At 43.5% G+C, this 15,657-nt stretch overlaps 1 protein-coding gene across 1 annotated transcript; it reads right to left on the bottom strand.

Moving 5' to 3' along the window:
- Positions 1-3,017: 3,017 nt before the first annotated feature.
- LOC120048102 (la-related protein 6-like) lies at positions 3,018-9,824 on the bottom strand. The gene is made up of 3 exons (XM_038993810.1): positions 9,061-9,824; positions 5,840-6,038; positions 3,018-5,244 (listed from the first exon to the last, which is right to left on the bottom strand). Exons 1-3 carry the CDS (start codon positions 9,786-9,788, stop codon positions 4,132-4,134), a joined length of 2,040 nt encoding a protein of 679 aa, XP_038849738.1. The 5' UTR covers positions 9,789-9,824; the 3' UTR covers positions 3,018-4,131.
- Positions 9,825-15,657: the final 5,833 nt, after the last annotated feature.

Raw genomic sequence — 15,657 nt, 5'->3', positions numbered from 1 at the left:
TCTTTCACAGATGCCTGTGCTTTTTCACACAGTAAAATGCCCTGCCTCATTGTAACGATACTGTGCCACATCTTTGAGGCAGTGCCATTGGATACAGAAATACAGGCCTACAGAAAGATAAGCTCACTACTGTAAACCAACATCTTACTGACTAATGGTTATGTGAATACATATAACATACAATTGGTCCTAGCATTGCTAGCATGTGTTAGCGCTTCTCATTGGCTAATCTGCAGTACATTTCTGTATACGCTCCCCATCCCCAGTTCCTCACTTCCACATCGCTTACTGTTATGTACCACCTCCCAACAGAATATAAGTGTTTGGCCCATTAATGTTTGAGCCGAATCGACTGACCGCAACCTCTACATTTTGGCTGGCAAGGCTACCCAGTTAGAATAATCAATGCCAGTCATCCTCATTATGCCACATATCTCACTGAGCATGAATACAACCTGTAATAAATTTTCATTTTGGGTTATTATTAACCAAACACTTCTCAGTTGAGGCTGACGTGCATCTTAAAATACAACGGCAATAGAACCACCATATCACCTAGTCATTTCCGATAGAAACATAAAACTATTCTGTCCAATCGATGATACAAATCATCGATGCTATACTAGACAATTAGTACTGAACAGAACAGGGTAATTCTTTAATTAAATGAAAGCAGTCTTACTAGGTTAATTGACATTTATGGAAACATTGTGAATATCATTACTCCTATGAGCACATGTGAGTTCTCTTAATAGGACCATCATTTGCATGTTCAAATCCATTGAGTCAACAATTCTAAGTGAATCAGAACACAACTTCCATTGTGGTGAAATCCCCTATGATTAGTTTAGAATTGCTAATCGTGAGTGATGAAGACAAAAGACCATTCATTCATTCCTGTCTTATGCAAGAAACAATTAGTTTGGCATCATTTCACTGGATCTCTCAGCAACAGCAGTAGGCTACTGGTTCTGAGGATGTTATCCAATACACTGAACAAAAATATAAATGCAACATGTAAAGTGTTGGTCCCATGTTTCATGAGCTGAAATAAAAGATCGCAGAAATGTTCCATAAGCACAAAAAGCTTATTTCTCAAATTTTGTGCACAAATTTGTTTACATCCTTGTTAGTGAGCATTTCTCCTTTACTAAGATAATTAATCCACCTGACAGGTGTGGCATATCAAGAAGTTGATTAAACAGCATGATCATTACACAGGTGCGCCTTGTGCAGGCGACAATAAAAGGCCACTCTAAAATGTGAAGTTTTGTCACACAACACAATGCAACAGATGTTTCAACTTTTGAAGGAGTGTGCAATTGACATGCTGACTGCAGGAATATCCACGAGAGCTGTTGCCAGATAATTTAATGTTAATTTCCCTACCATAAGCCATCTCCAATGTCATTTTAGAGAATTTGGAAGTACGTCCAATAGGCCTCAACTGCAGACTACGTGTATAGTGTCGTGTGGGCCAGCGGTTTACTGATGTCAACGTTGTGAACAGAGTGCCTCATGGTGGTGGTGTGGTTATGGTATGGCCGGACAACACAATTGCATTTTATCTATGGCAATTTGAATGCACAGAGATACCATGAAGAGATCCTGAGGCCCATTGTCTCACCATTCATCCGCCGCCATCACCTCATGTTTCAGCATGATAACGCACGGCCCCATGTCGCAAGGATCTGTAGCTTTGTTTTTTTATTTTATTTACACCAAAGAAAAGTGAGACAAAACAGTACTGATAAAAAAACTGGTAAAAATGGTGTGCAGGTAAGGTTAGAAGACCCAAAGGGCTTATATGAAAACCACACCACAAATTAGTACAAAAAAAATAGTTTGTTCAATCAGTTAAGCATATGAATTATAATTGCACATAATATACTCAGTAAACAAGAAAAAAACATGTGAGTGAGGCTACATGGAGGGATTATTGGGTAGTTTGGTTCATCAGGCTGACCGGATGAGGTTTTGGCAATGTGAAGATTGGAATTCCAGAGTATGGTACCTCTGTATCCGATAGAGAATTAACTGAGGTGCGGCAGTGGGGAGGGTGAAGGTTATTGCAGTGTCTTGTGTTATATAGATGGATGTCAGAATTAACCTGGAAGAATCCATTGAAGGGTTTAGGTAAACTGTATGGGAGGTACACAATTCCTGGAAGATGAAAATGTCCCATTTCTTCCATGGCATGCATACTCAGACATGTCACCCATTGGGCATGTTTGGGATGCTCTGGATCGACGTGTACAACAGCGTGTTGAAATTCCCGCCAATATACAGCAATTTTGCACAGCCTTGAAGAGGATTGGGACAATATTCCACAATCAACAGCCTAATCAACTCTATGCATGAGGAAAATGGTGGTCACATCAGATACTGACTGGTTCTATGATCCACGCCCCTACTTTAAAAAAATATTTTAATTGTGACCAGATGCATATCTGTATTCCCAGTCACGTGAAATCCATACATTAGGGCCTAATGAATTTATTTCAGTGGACTGATTTTCTTATATGAACTGTAACTCAGTAGTTCAAACTTCCAAGTCATACAGTAATTAATAAGTTGATACATGTAGTATCTGTATCCTGAAAGCTGGATCACACATCTTCTGATTTCATAGCATCTCAGCATGAGATAACTGGATTTGCCTCAGACCTTTGTGGTTGCTAAGGAACATTTGAAAGCAATTTCACAGTAATACCAATTAGATCCAGCTATGTAATAGACCTGAATAATAGCTTATCAAATCTGACTGCAATCTGTAAATGTTTTACCCAACTTTGCAGAGAAGGCTGGTATTGATACTAACGTCCACTCTTCTTCATCTGTGCGATAATGGTGGATCATTGTGGAATGCCGCCAATAAGCCACTTGTCTTGTGCATGTGATTAGGGTATTAATTTCCATCTTGCACAATCAATCGTGTAAACTAAAACACTTGACCTTGCGTTAGGCCGAATTGGCCTATGTTCCTAATCAAATGTAAATGAAAATGTTGCCACAAGCCAAATGCAATTTGTGATTTATTTTGTACAATAAAGAAAACGCACATTACCCCAGCTCAAATGTCAAGAGTTCAAGAGCATCTGCATTTTGCACACTCAAACCTGAACATTGCATCCCTCATATACCCCACTATCAGCATGCTACACACTGATTAACCCGACATAGCAGGCGTAAAAGTAACACCTGAAACCAGATCCCCTACATACTGGTCTTGACGAGAAAAATAAATAAGTGTCAGGGGAGGTTCTCTTCTACACTGTTCAACCAATCCAGTAAATGAGGAGGAGTTAAGATGGAGTTGTGTCTTGATAATGTCCAAAAGCGGAAGTCTGGTCAGGCTCTTTGCATTTCCCCTGAAAACCAGGTTGTTGGGGACTCGGCAGAGGCTATAGACTGACAGAAACAGATTCCAGCCAAGGAAGAGCCCCCCCCCCCTCCCCCATCCAGTATTTTTCATTTTTTGCAGAGCTAGGAGAGTAACCCCTACTTTGGAAGCTTAAGTTAGGCATCCAGGAAAAAATATAAAAAAAATTAAAAAAAGGAAAAATAAAAATAGTCCATGTGATAACTGTTCAACCTTCTGGCAGGGAAAGTATGGCCACAGTTTAAGGAGCAAATAACATTGATACTCACAATAGACAAATATAGCAAAAGGCGTATGGCGATATCCACGCCATGTGCCCATACCACTGTTCACACCATCCATACAAAATGAGACTTTACACACTTTAAGACTGACACTGGAAGCTTTCCAATAAAAAAGTTAAATAGGGTTACTGATGTAAATCTCTGCCCCGCCCCATGCTCAACACCGTAGATAGCAATGGGAGGTGACATACCATTACTCGTGTCGAATACAGTACTCAACTTTGAATTTAATAAACTCAAAATGTATCTTAAATATTCATAAATTAGGCATCACCATGTTTTTAAACAAAATATTGTATAAAAGTATAACAAAGACAGGCAAAACTCCAAACTACTATTAAACAGAACACGTCTACGACCATTCAAATGTGGGGCGGGGGATGAAGAATGTCAATGTAGTGGCCAAAGGACTGGGCCAAATCTCATTACTGTACTGCTTTAGAACTGGGGGCATGGGGGGGGGTGTCAGGTTTGGGTAGAAGCGGTCTTCTCTCCCCTCTCAGCAACACCAATGGACACACCACAGTGAAAACCACGTGTTCCATCAGGCCCGCGCGGTAGCCGCATTACGCCTGGCGGAAGCCCGTCTGCACCCTGGATCTTTCGACCCAGCATGGGGCTCCCTACTGGGCTGCTCTCCTGGGAGGCAACCTGCCTGCGCCTCTGGACCCAGGGGCTACCGGACGGCGTCAGGCTGCTGTCTGAGGAGTAGTCCGCCCAACGTCGCCCAGCCTCAGGGCTCAGTCTGCCCTCACTGGCCAAAGGAGACTTATGGGAGTGGGGAGACTTGCGTTGGGAGCATGGGCTGGCCCGGGGGCTCGACCAGGGGCTGGTGCGTGGGGACACAGCTGGGCTCAGGTGATTGTTCTGGAAGGTGGCACCCCCTCCAGTGGGACTTAGCTTATTGACAGAGCGGGATTTGCGGGGCAGTCTGGGGGAGGTGGGGTTGCTCTCAGTCTCTGAGGAGCTACAGGCAGAGTCGTCGAGATACTGGAGCTCCCGTACCCGACTGTTGAGTGAGTGACTCTTCCTCATTCCTCCTACTCCCTCCTCGCGCTGACCTTTGGGGACCTTCTTCTTGGGAGGCTTGGTGACGATCAGGACCACCTTCAACCCCAGAGACCCTGTCCCCTCCTCGCTGCCCACAGCCTCGTTGGCTTTGACTGCAGCCTCCACCTCCTCATACTCCACGATGGCACACTCCTCAGTGCCCAGCTGTGTGTAGCGGCCACTCAGCTTCTTCAGGTCAGCTGGCAGGTCCTTGCCAGGCTTCAGCACCCTCACAGAGGCAATGGCTCCGTATGTTCCAAACGCTTTCAGCAGCAGCTTCATCAGTTGTTCCTGTTGGGTAGCGCCGCCATCACGCCCATCGCCAGCCCCACCCTCCATCGCCACACCCAGCTCTGGCCAGCTCTGCAGCTCACTGAGTAGCAGCATGCGGCTTGGCAGAGACTCACTGGCAAACACGGGCACGGTTGATCTGCGACGCACTTTGCGCCCCTCATCATTTAGCTCAAGTATTGTCGAGTGGCGCAGAGCATATGCAGTTGTTCTCCAGTCTCGCGTCAAGTGCTTCACCTGGGAGGAAAATAACTGTTAGAGATAATCGGAAGCGAAAGTCAGTACTTTTACAGGCAGCATCCTGTATGAGAACTTCCTTTGTTTTATCATACATCCTGAAAACTAAAAAGCCATTGTTCTGATGGCAGTATGATAACATAAGCAGCCACAGATCTAGAATGAGATTATTTCTATGTAAGCAACGCTATCAAAAGGCAAATCAGGTTACTGGCTACTACAGAAGTGTTGTTTAACAGTTCCTAAATTCAAACATTTTTGTTGACAACAAATATTGCCGTTATTGTTAGTTCCTCTTAGAAAAAAAATAAACATTCACAGTATTCATGCAGCTGTGAACATTAGAAATTAAACCAGTAGAGGAGAAAAACAGATATTTTTCTTAGAAGTGTAAACTGATAAAGGAAACAGCCAAAATCAATGAGCATGTATGAGCCTTATTCACACCAGATGCTCTCGCCGCCAACTCATGTGAGAATGCACTTCCTAGCCCCAACAGCTTGCCATATTGACACTAGGAACAGCTGTTGCATTCAGTTATATGAGCCTCCAGGGAATTCAATTGATATTTCAATATCAAAACACCAAACGTTACCTTCTTGAAGGAGGTGAGCAGTTTGACACTGACGAAGCCCAGCTTGTTGCGTCGGACGTGTTTGAGCAGGAAGGCATCGTGTTCCAGGTTCTCATCCGACAGGTAGTACTCTATCTGGGCCACCAGCTTCTGGGTCAGCTCTGGGTCTGGGGGCTGCCAGCTCTCCTCCTCCAGCTCACCGCCACTCGTGCCAGCGCCACTGAGAAAGAAAATGGATAACATGCCAGTTCACAGAGACACAAGGCAGGAGCGTAACCGATTTGGCAGGAGAACTGATCAAAACAGCCTCAGCCATTACCCATGGCAACATCCTGAAAAGAGCTGCTGGAGATCTGCCATCTTGACTCTTTCCTCAGATGTCATTTTCAGAAATTTCCTGTGACAGTAGTGACAGGCTGCCTAACCAGTGTGACCGTCACACTGCTCTCTGCCAGAACCGCAACACCACAGGGTGTCCCGCCAACATGAACAGAAATTGCTAAGACCTCTCCATCTGAAGAGTGCAGAGTCATCGCCATACACTACATGCCTCCCACACAGGGACAGGGCTATTTACCATATCAGCCAGACTTCAAAATCAAACAATGCAGTCATTTACTGCCTGCCACACCAAAACAAAGATTTAATCAAAGCTCTATTGACAGAGGGCTTTAAAATTTGCACAGGTATGCCAGGCCAGCATTGCCAGCTGCAATAAGAGTGAAGGTCTGAATGACATTACTGTGTGGATGAGTCATCCTCACACAGCGATCCCATCCCGCAGGCTAGGCAAGACACTAGTCGAATACCCCAGACAACGTAATGATTGCAGCATCCAACCCACTGTGTTAGTCAGGGGAAGCCCTTCGACAACAAAATATGTGGGTGCGCAACACCTCCCCCACACACCACTGTAAAGGGACCAATTATTTGTCATCCTCTGCAATTCTCTCCTGCCACAATAATAAGCTGGTCAAAGAGCATCAATGAGTAGTTCACTGGTCACAAAAGTACCATGTGAAAAAACAAAAAAAATGTTCCATGCCCCTAAACAAGTGCAACATTGTTGCAAGTGAGGAACACCGCAAGACTGACTATGATGTATTGGCTGACCTGGCTAAGAATATGAATTTATTTCACACTACCTAAATTAAACATACCAACCACATAGCCATACATTAGCACTCAGTCACAGGGATTTACAAGGGCAAAAATAGCCAGCCTGGTCTCAGACTAGACATAACATAGTAAATTAAATCAGAACACTCAATTTAGTATGATACATTTCGTATGGTTAAGACAGGTTAGTTATAACCTGTTACGGCTAGAGGTTCCCCTAGCGGAACGTTTCAACAACATCTGGTGAAATTGCAGAGCACGAAATTCAAATAGAAATATTTCACTTTCATAAAATCACTAGTGCAATACACCAAAATAATGCTTAACTTCTTGTTAATCCAGCCACCGTGTGGCGAAAGCCAACCTTGCAATTATCTGAGGACAGCACCTCATCATACAAACACATGACAATCATATTTCAACCTGTCAGGCGCGACAACTCAGAAATAACAATATAATTCATGCCTTACCTTTGAAGATCTTCTGTTGGCACTCAAATGTCCCATAAACATCACAAATGGTCATTTTGTGCATTAAATTCCATAGTTATATCCCCAAAATGTCAATTTATTTGGCGCGTTTGATTCATAAAAACACCGGTTCCAACTCGCCCAACATAACTACAAATGATCTAATAAGTTAACTGTAAAATTGGTCCAAACAATTTACCTAATCCAACTTTAGGTATTTTAAAACGTAAATAATTGATATAATTTAAGACGGAATATACTGTGTTCAATAGCAGATTAAATGAAAGTGGAGCGAGTTCCAGGTCGCGCGCCCCAAACAGTCCACTTGGCTTGACACCCAGAAAGGAAAGGGCTACTTCTTAATTTCTCAAAGGAAAAACATCAACCAATTTCTAAAGACTGTTGACATCTAGTGGAAGCCATAGGAACTGCAACCAGATGCCTCAAATCTAGTATCCCAAAGAAAACCAATTGAAAACAGTCATCTCAAACAAACAAAACTTCCTGGATGGTTTGTCCTCGGGGTTTCGGCTGCCAAATAAGTGCTGTTATACACAGACATGATTTTAACAGTTTTAGTAACTTTAAAGTGTTTTCTATCTAAATCTTACAATTATATGCATATCCTAGCTTATGGGCCTGAGAAACAGGCAGTTTACTTTGGGTACGCTTTTCATCCGGATGTGAAAATACCCTTAGCCCAAAGAGGTTTTAAGGCAAAAAACGAAAGTAGGGTGGTTAGTCGACAAATCTCTAGCAACCCAAAGGTTGCGTGTTAGAATTATCACTGACAACTTTAGCAACTACTTACTACTTTGATAACCCTTCCCCTTTAACCCAGTGTTTCTCAACGCCAGTCCTTGAGTACCCCAACAGTACACATTTGCATTGTAACCCCAGTACAAGCAGACGTGATTCTACTTGTCATTTAATCAGGAGCTCAAATTTTTTTTTGGGGGGGGGGGGGTCAGGGTCTACAACACAAATGTGTTCTCTAACCTAGCTAACATTAACCACAACAATGTGTAAAAAATATTTATAAGTGTGGAATTTGTAACATGTCACACATTTTGCAATTCCTAACATATCATACAAAATGGATGGACATCCACAAATTAATACATACTGCACCATACGAAATGTAACACCCCAACCTATTTGGAATGTCCCGGATTTACACTTACTATTGTAATGGAGCAGGCCTCGAACCCTCGACCTTTTAGCCCGAAGTCCAGCGTGCTATCGACTGTGACCCAAAAGCATGCTCGAGCGGCAGTCGATATCAGCGCTTATAAACCCAGGGTGGTTACACTATGTTACGTCTGAGTCTAGGTTGCAGCGAGTCCAGGTTGAAAAAGCAGGGGATGACGCAGGGGAATTAGAGCAATGAGTGTAAAGGTGGCATCCAAATCGGCCTCTGTCTTTTACGTTAATGGGATTACAATGCCCGTCCACAGGTGGTTAGACGCTGTCTGGCAATTACCATAACTCTTCACTGTGGAATTGAAGTTCACATTAAAATAACGACAAAAAGCGAAAGTATTACAGTATTTCAGCATACATAAGGTTCATTCCAATAACAAACAATCAAATCAGAACGTTAAAAGGTCGGATACAACAGACAGACATGCCATTACAAGACAAAGCATTTACCTGGATTTATCATGTCTTCCAAATTCGTCTTCACTACAGCTGCCTCCAAGGAAATCGAGATTGTTTGAGGACACCTCCTCTGGTTCCTCGTCGTCTGCCGCCTGAATAGCCACTGTTATCATCACTTGAGTCCCCATCTCCTGCAGGTGTTGATCCACAAGTATCACCTCATCGATTTCCCGTCCCGCTGACGAACCTGATGCAGATTCGATATGTTTCTGAAACTCCATGGTGGCACTCGTCATTTTACCCGAAATAAATGCGTTTTCTCCCGGTTCGTTCACTTCCTCCTCGGCTACACCAGTGGTAGTGCTTTCATGAAAGCCTTTATTCCCTGTAATACAACAATTGAAGTCGCAAGAATACGGGGCACACACACCTCGACGCTTTTGACACCCACACCGGTGGATGGCCAAGGAAGCCCCGAAGATGCGCTCCACAGCTTGCCAGAGCCCCCAAATTCTACCCCACGGAGAACCCTGGGGTGGCGTGGAGCTAGCAGCTAGCGAGACGCAGCTAGGAGCTGGGGAGACCGAGAGGATGGAGCCGTCTTGTATCGTTACTTCCTGATATGTAAGAAGCGTTCTGCTTTTGAAACGCGCTCTGGGATTGGGCCATGTCATCTTTCCGCACTCATCCCCAACCCACCAGCAAACCCCAAGATGAAGCCAAGAGGGAGGGAGGAGAAAATAGAGACAACGGATAAATGCGTTTACCAATGTTTGCATTTTTGTGTATTTCTCTCTTTGTCACTATAGTAAACAATGGCTGCTATTTCACACGTGTCCTAAATAAGGGGAAGTTGAATTGTAAATGCCACGTGTTGTTCTGCAATTGGGGAAATTGCAATGCACCAATCATGAAGGCCGACCCATTTCTCAGAACCTGCAAATTGGATAATAGGCTTTTAGCATTAGACCGCAGGGGTTGTTGAGGGATTTGCTATGGGGAAGGGCACAAATAAACGACACCAGAGTATATTACAGTGTCATGAAGCATTACTGTCAGCAGTGGCTTTTACTATGAGATTATGTGTATACCTATAATAAAATAGCCCTTTGCAACAAAATTATTAACACAGATTTGAAGATGTCAGGATTTCCATAATCCAATTCATGGTCTGTTATCTCCAAACCTACACCCCATTGGCACGTATGACACTCGCTGACTGTTTTTAATTGTAGGAGTGTATCATATCCTACATGGACTCGTAAATCATCACCCACACCACAACTGCTACACCATTGCTAATACAGTTGCTAAGCCTGAGATGACTTGATGTTTTCTCCACCCTGTGGCAAGAGTTGTACAGCTGGTGGACTGACTCATACTCTGAACCACATGTCCTGCTGCAGCAGTGCTGTACCTCCCAGTGCCACAAGCCAGGAGCAGACATCAATCAGATAATGGCCCTGCAGGAAGATGTTTCAACACCTCCATCAACAGCTTATCTGTCAGGTGTCTGCAGCAGGAAACAGCCCCAATAGAGACATGAGGTGCACCCCAAATGGCACCATATTCCATTTAAAGTGCACTACAATTAACCAGGGCCCATAGGGAATAGGCTGCCATTTGGGACACCTTTGGCAGGAGTAAGCTGATTGCTGTAAACTGAGCTGAGTTAAAATGAGCTGATTTAAAATGAGCTCCCCTCTCTTGATCAGAGCAGAGCTGGTATTTCCTCTTTGTCCAGACTGAATGCAATTGTGACCACTATTCGCCTGTACTTAACATTCAACAACAAGGGTGTTAATTTGTAATCCTTATCGTCACTACAAAGCATCTTACATATGTTGGTTTATTTTAAATGTATGATTTTGTCCATTCTGGACATCTGGATAGAAAAAGCTGAACATTTGCTTTATTATTCTGTTTTTACAAGGTTTAAATTTACCATCTACACTTTAGTTATATTTGATATGTGTTTATCCTGTGTCCCAATTGTGAAGAATCTGAAGGGAAGTATATAAATCAGTAGTCATGAGATTCTTAGGAACGTTGTGAAACATTTTGCTTTTTGAGCTTGTGAATGTGATGCAATCTTTCACAAAATCATCTGATACATGATTGGGCAATCCTGCCTTGAATGAAAGACGTTTGGAGTAAAGTTGAATGAAAATATGCATGTATGTCTTTGTAAATATACATGCCCTGGTGATTGTGAGTCTGTCCTAGGTGACTGTCAGAAGGTGTGTGTTTCTCATCCATGTGTAACAGTATAACTTTAAACCGTCCCCTCGCCCCGACACGGGCGCGAACCAGGGACCCTCTGCACACATCAACAACTGACACCCACGAAGCATCGTTACCCATCGCTCCACAAAGGCCACGGCCCTTGCAGAGCAAGGGGCAACACTACTTAAGTCTCAGAGCAAGTGACGTAACTGATTGAAATGCTACTAGCGCGTACCCGCTAACTAGCTAGCCATTTCACATCCGTTACACTCACCCCCCTTTCAACCTCCTCCTTTTTCCACAGCAACCAGTGATCCGGGTCAACAGCATCAATGTAACAGTATAACTTTAAACCGTCCCCTCGCCCCCACGGCCCTTGCAGAGCAAGGGGCAACACTACTTAAGTCTCAGAGCAAGTGACGTAACTGATTGAAATGCTACTAGCGCGTACCCGCTAACTAGCTAGCCATTTCACATCCGTTACACATGCATACATGTACGTCAGCTATTACTGTATGTGGAACAAACTGACTCTGTGGGGCCAGACTCCAGCACCTTTCTTTGACAGAAAATCTCTATTGTTCACAGTCTGTAAATGCCCTGTGCTGTAACCTACAGTATATAACTCACTACTGATATTGAAGGGTTTGCTTAGTTTTATCGCCAACAAAAAATACAATGTTTCTTTCTTTTGTCTTATTCAGGATTCTATTACTCCCTAAAGGATGCTAGATCTTATGTTTTTCGATTTACAGATGAGTGCAGCATTTTACTTCTGCTCCACATCACTCCCTCATTCTGAGTCAGACAAGATATTTATAGACCGCTGTACCCCAGAGAGCTCTGACTGGCCAAGTCCCCATGCATAATACATAACGACAGACAATTTACATTGATCCCTGTGTCTTAGCGGCATGTTTTTTATTGGCAATTGTGAGATATATATCACATTCATACAATCCACTTCATCATGCCCTTATAAAATGCCTGCAGAAGTGGTTGACTGCAGAACCATAATTATATGCTTTGATGTGGGACAATTATCTCTGAAGTATACTGACCATAATTTTTTGTGTAATTTTTTGTGTATTATTACAAAAGTGACATTGTGTCACAACAGAAGTAGCTAGGTCAATTGTGGAAGAACTGTCATTTATACAGAGCATTCCATTATCTGTGTTACATGCTGACCAGACCGGACACGTCGCGTGCGCGAGCGTTGCAAAATAAATTTAGAAATCCATGTTATTCAATTATTGCACCCACACTGCTTGCGCGTGCCAACGAGCGTCTGCGACACCAAGGGCTAAAATACATGTTGTTCCTATTTCTGACACCTTGCCCAAACCTGCTGCGCGCGTGCGCCATCGTGCGCTATTGTGCATACATTTATTTTGCCCCCCCACACCAAACGCGATCACGACACGCAGGTTAAAATATCTAAAGAAACTCTGAACCAATGACATTAATTTGGGGACAGGTCGAAAAGCATTAAACATGTATGGCAATTTAGCTAGTTAGCTTGCCCTTGCTAGCTGACGTTAATTTGTCCTATTTAGCTAGCTTGCTGTTGCTAGCTAATTTGTCCTGGGATATAAACATTGAGTTGTTATTTTACCTGAAATGGGCAAGGTCCTCTACTCCGACAAATTAATCCACATATAAAACGGCCAACCGAATCGTTTCTAGTCATCTCTCCTCCTTCCAGGCTTTTTCATCGTTTAAATTATATGGTGATCGCATTGTATTTCGCATTATATGGTGATCGCATTGTACTTTCAATGTATTACTGGCAAAACAGTTTTCATCTTTCTATCACCCACGTGGGTATAACCAATGAGGAGATGGCACATGGGTACCTGCTTCTATAAACCAATGAGGAGATGGCACGTGGGTACCTGCTTCTATAAACCAATGAGGAGATGGGAGAGGCAGGACTTGCAGCGCAATCTGCTCAGAAATAGGAACGACATCTATTTTAGCCCTTGGTGTCGCAGACGCTCGTTGGCGCGCGCTAGCAGTGTGGGTGCAATAATTGAATAACATGGGTTTCTACATTTATTTTGCGACGCTGTCCGGTCTGGTCAGCATGTGACGCAGATCGCGCTCCAAGTCCTGCCTCTCCCATCTCCTCATTGGTTTATAGAAGCAGGTACCCACGTGCCATCTCCTCATTGGTATATAGAAGCAGGTACCCACGTGCCATCTCCTCATTGGTTATACCCACGTGGGTGATAGAAAGACGAACTGTTTTGCCGGTAGTCGTGGTAATACAATGAAAGTTTAGATGCGATCACCATATAATTTAAACGATGAAAAAGCCTGGAAGGAGGAGAGATGACTAGAAACGATTCGGTTGGCCGTTTTATGTGTGGATTAATTGTGGGAGTAGAGATCCTTGTGCATTTCAGGTAAAATAACAACTCAATGTTTATATCCCAGGACAAATTAGCTAGCAACAGCAAGCTAGCTAAATAGGACAAATTAACGTTAGCTAGAAAGTGCAAGCTAACTAGCTAAATTACCATACATGTTTAATGCTTTTCGACCTGTTCCAAAATTAATGTCATTGGTTCAGAGTTTGTTTTGATATTTTAACCTGCGTGTCGTGATCGCGTTTGGTGTGGGGGGGGAAATACATTTATGCACGATAGCGCACGCGCGCAGCCGGTTTGGGCAAGGTGTTATGTTCTGTTAATTACTGATGTCCCCTTTAAGAATGGAGCACCCTTGGTCATGCGCAGTGTTGTTCTATGTTATTCTGGTACTAACTCGTTTTAGTAAATGTGAAGCTCCAGTTCCATTTCTTGTATTCAGAGTCTTTCTTATTATATAAATAAGTAATAAGAGCTAAGACACTACAATGGCGACGAGGATGATTACCTGCAGTGTGCATCACGAAAGCTCGTAGGAAGAGAGGAAGATTTTGACCCTGTAGCACAACAGCTAGCAAGCAGTGACGAGAACGAGGCGGCAGATCAAAGACCCGTGGAGCGGGAGGTAAAGAGAATGGCTAGCATCGGGAAAATAGATGTGTTTGATGACACGCAAGAAAACTGGGCAACTTACATTGAACGACTGGAACAGTACTTCATTGCAAACGACATTGCTGATAACAAGAGAGTACCAGCGTTGTTGAGTTTAATTGGCAAAAAAACGTACAGTTTGCTAAGAGATCTGACTGCCCCTCTGAAGCCCTCAAATAAAACATTCACAGAGATTGTGGAGATATTGCAAAATCACCTATCACCTAAACCACTCCTCATCGCGGAACGTTTTCGTTTCCACAAGAGAGATCAGAATGAGGGGGAGGGTGTTAGTACATATGTAGCAGAGTTGAAGAAACTGTCTGAACATTGCCAGTTTGGAGAGAACCTAAATGACACATTAAGGGATAGATTTGTTTGTGGACTGAAACATGAACACATCAAAAAACGTTTGCTCACAGAATCAGATCTCACGTTTGCAAAGGCTGTTGAAATTGCTGTGACTATGGAAATCGCGACTAAAGATGCATTTGAGTTGCAAAGTAAAAGAAATACTGACCTATCACAAACTTCCCTGCACAAGTTTTCACGCAGCCGACAGCGCCCCCGTGTGGCCGAAAAATGCAACCGGTGTGACAGAGATGGTCACAGAGCAGAGGACTGCCGTTTCAAAGACGAAATTTGTCACAAATACAGTAGAAGGGGGCACATTCAAAGAGCATGCAGAGCAAAATTCAGTCACAACAGGAAAACTGAGAAAATTAAAGGGTCTGTGAATGCACTAGCAGAGAACAGTGGCAGTGATTCAGATGAACGATTAATTGGTACAATGGAGTTAAACACAGTGACTTCTCCCAGCAGTAGCATAATATGGGTGACACCAGATATCGAAGGCAAACCCCTCAAAATGGAGCTGGATACAGGATCTGCAGTGTCTATAATTTCCACTACTGTCTACAATGAGCACTTCAAGGCTATCAAGCTGAAGAACACAAATGTGTTGCTGAAGACCTACTCAGGAGAGAGATTGAGCCCAATGGGGGCGTTGCAGGTCAGAGTGCGGTATGGGGGGCAAACACAGCAGTTACAGCTGTATGTGGTGCCTGGAACTGGCCCCCCATTATTTGGCAGGGAATGGCTTTCAAAAATTAAGCTGAACTGGTGTGACTTGAAAATGCTCCACATGCTCCAGTCCAAAGAGAAAGGCACCGACCAAACACTGGAACACTTGTGGAAGAAATACAACACAGTGTTCAGTGATCAGATGGGAACAGTAAAAGGCTTCACAGCAAAACTTGTACTGAGAGATGACGCAACCCCAAAATTCTGCAAAGCCAGATCTGTTCCATACTCCCTGAGACCAAAGGTGGAAGCGGAAATCGATCGCTTGCAGGATACAGGGATCCTGACAAAAGTGGACAGAAGCGAATGGGCC

The sequence above is a fragment of the Salvelinus namaycush genome, chromosome 1, assembly GCF_016432855.1.
Source record: "Salvelinus namaycush isolate Seneca chromosome 1, SaNama_1.0, whole genome shotgun sequence".
In the NCBI taxonomy this organism is placed as follows: Eukaryota; Metazoa; Chordata; class Actinopteri; order Salmoniformes; family Salmonidae; genus Salvelinus; species Salvelinus namaycush.
Note: the sequence above shows the minus strand (reverse complement) of the source record. Positions and strands in the feature narration are given on the sequence as shown.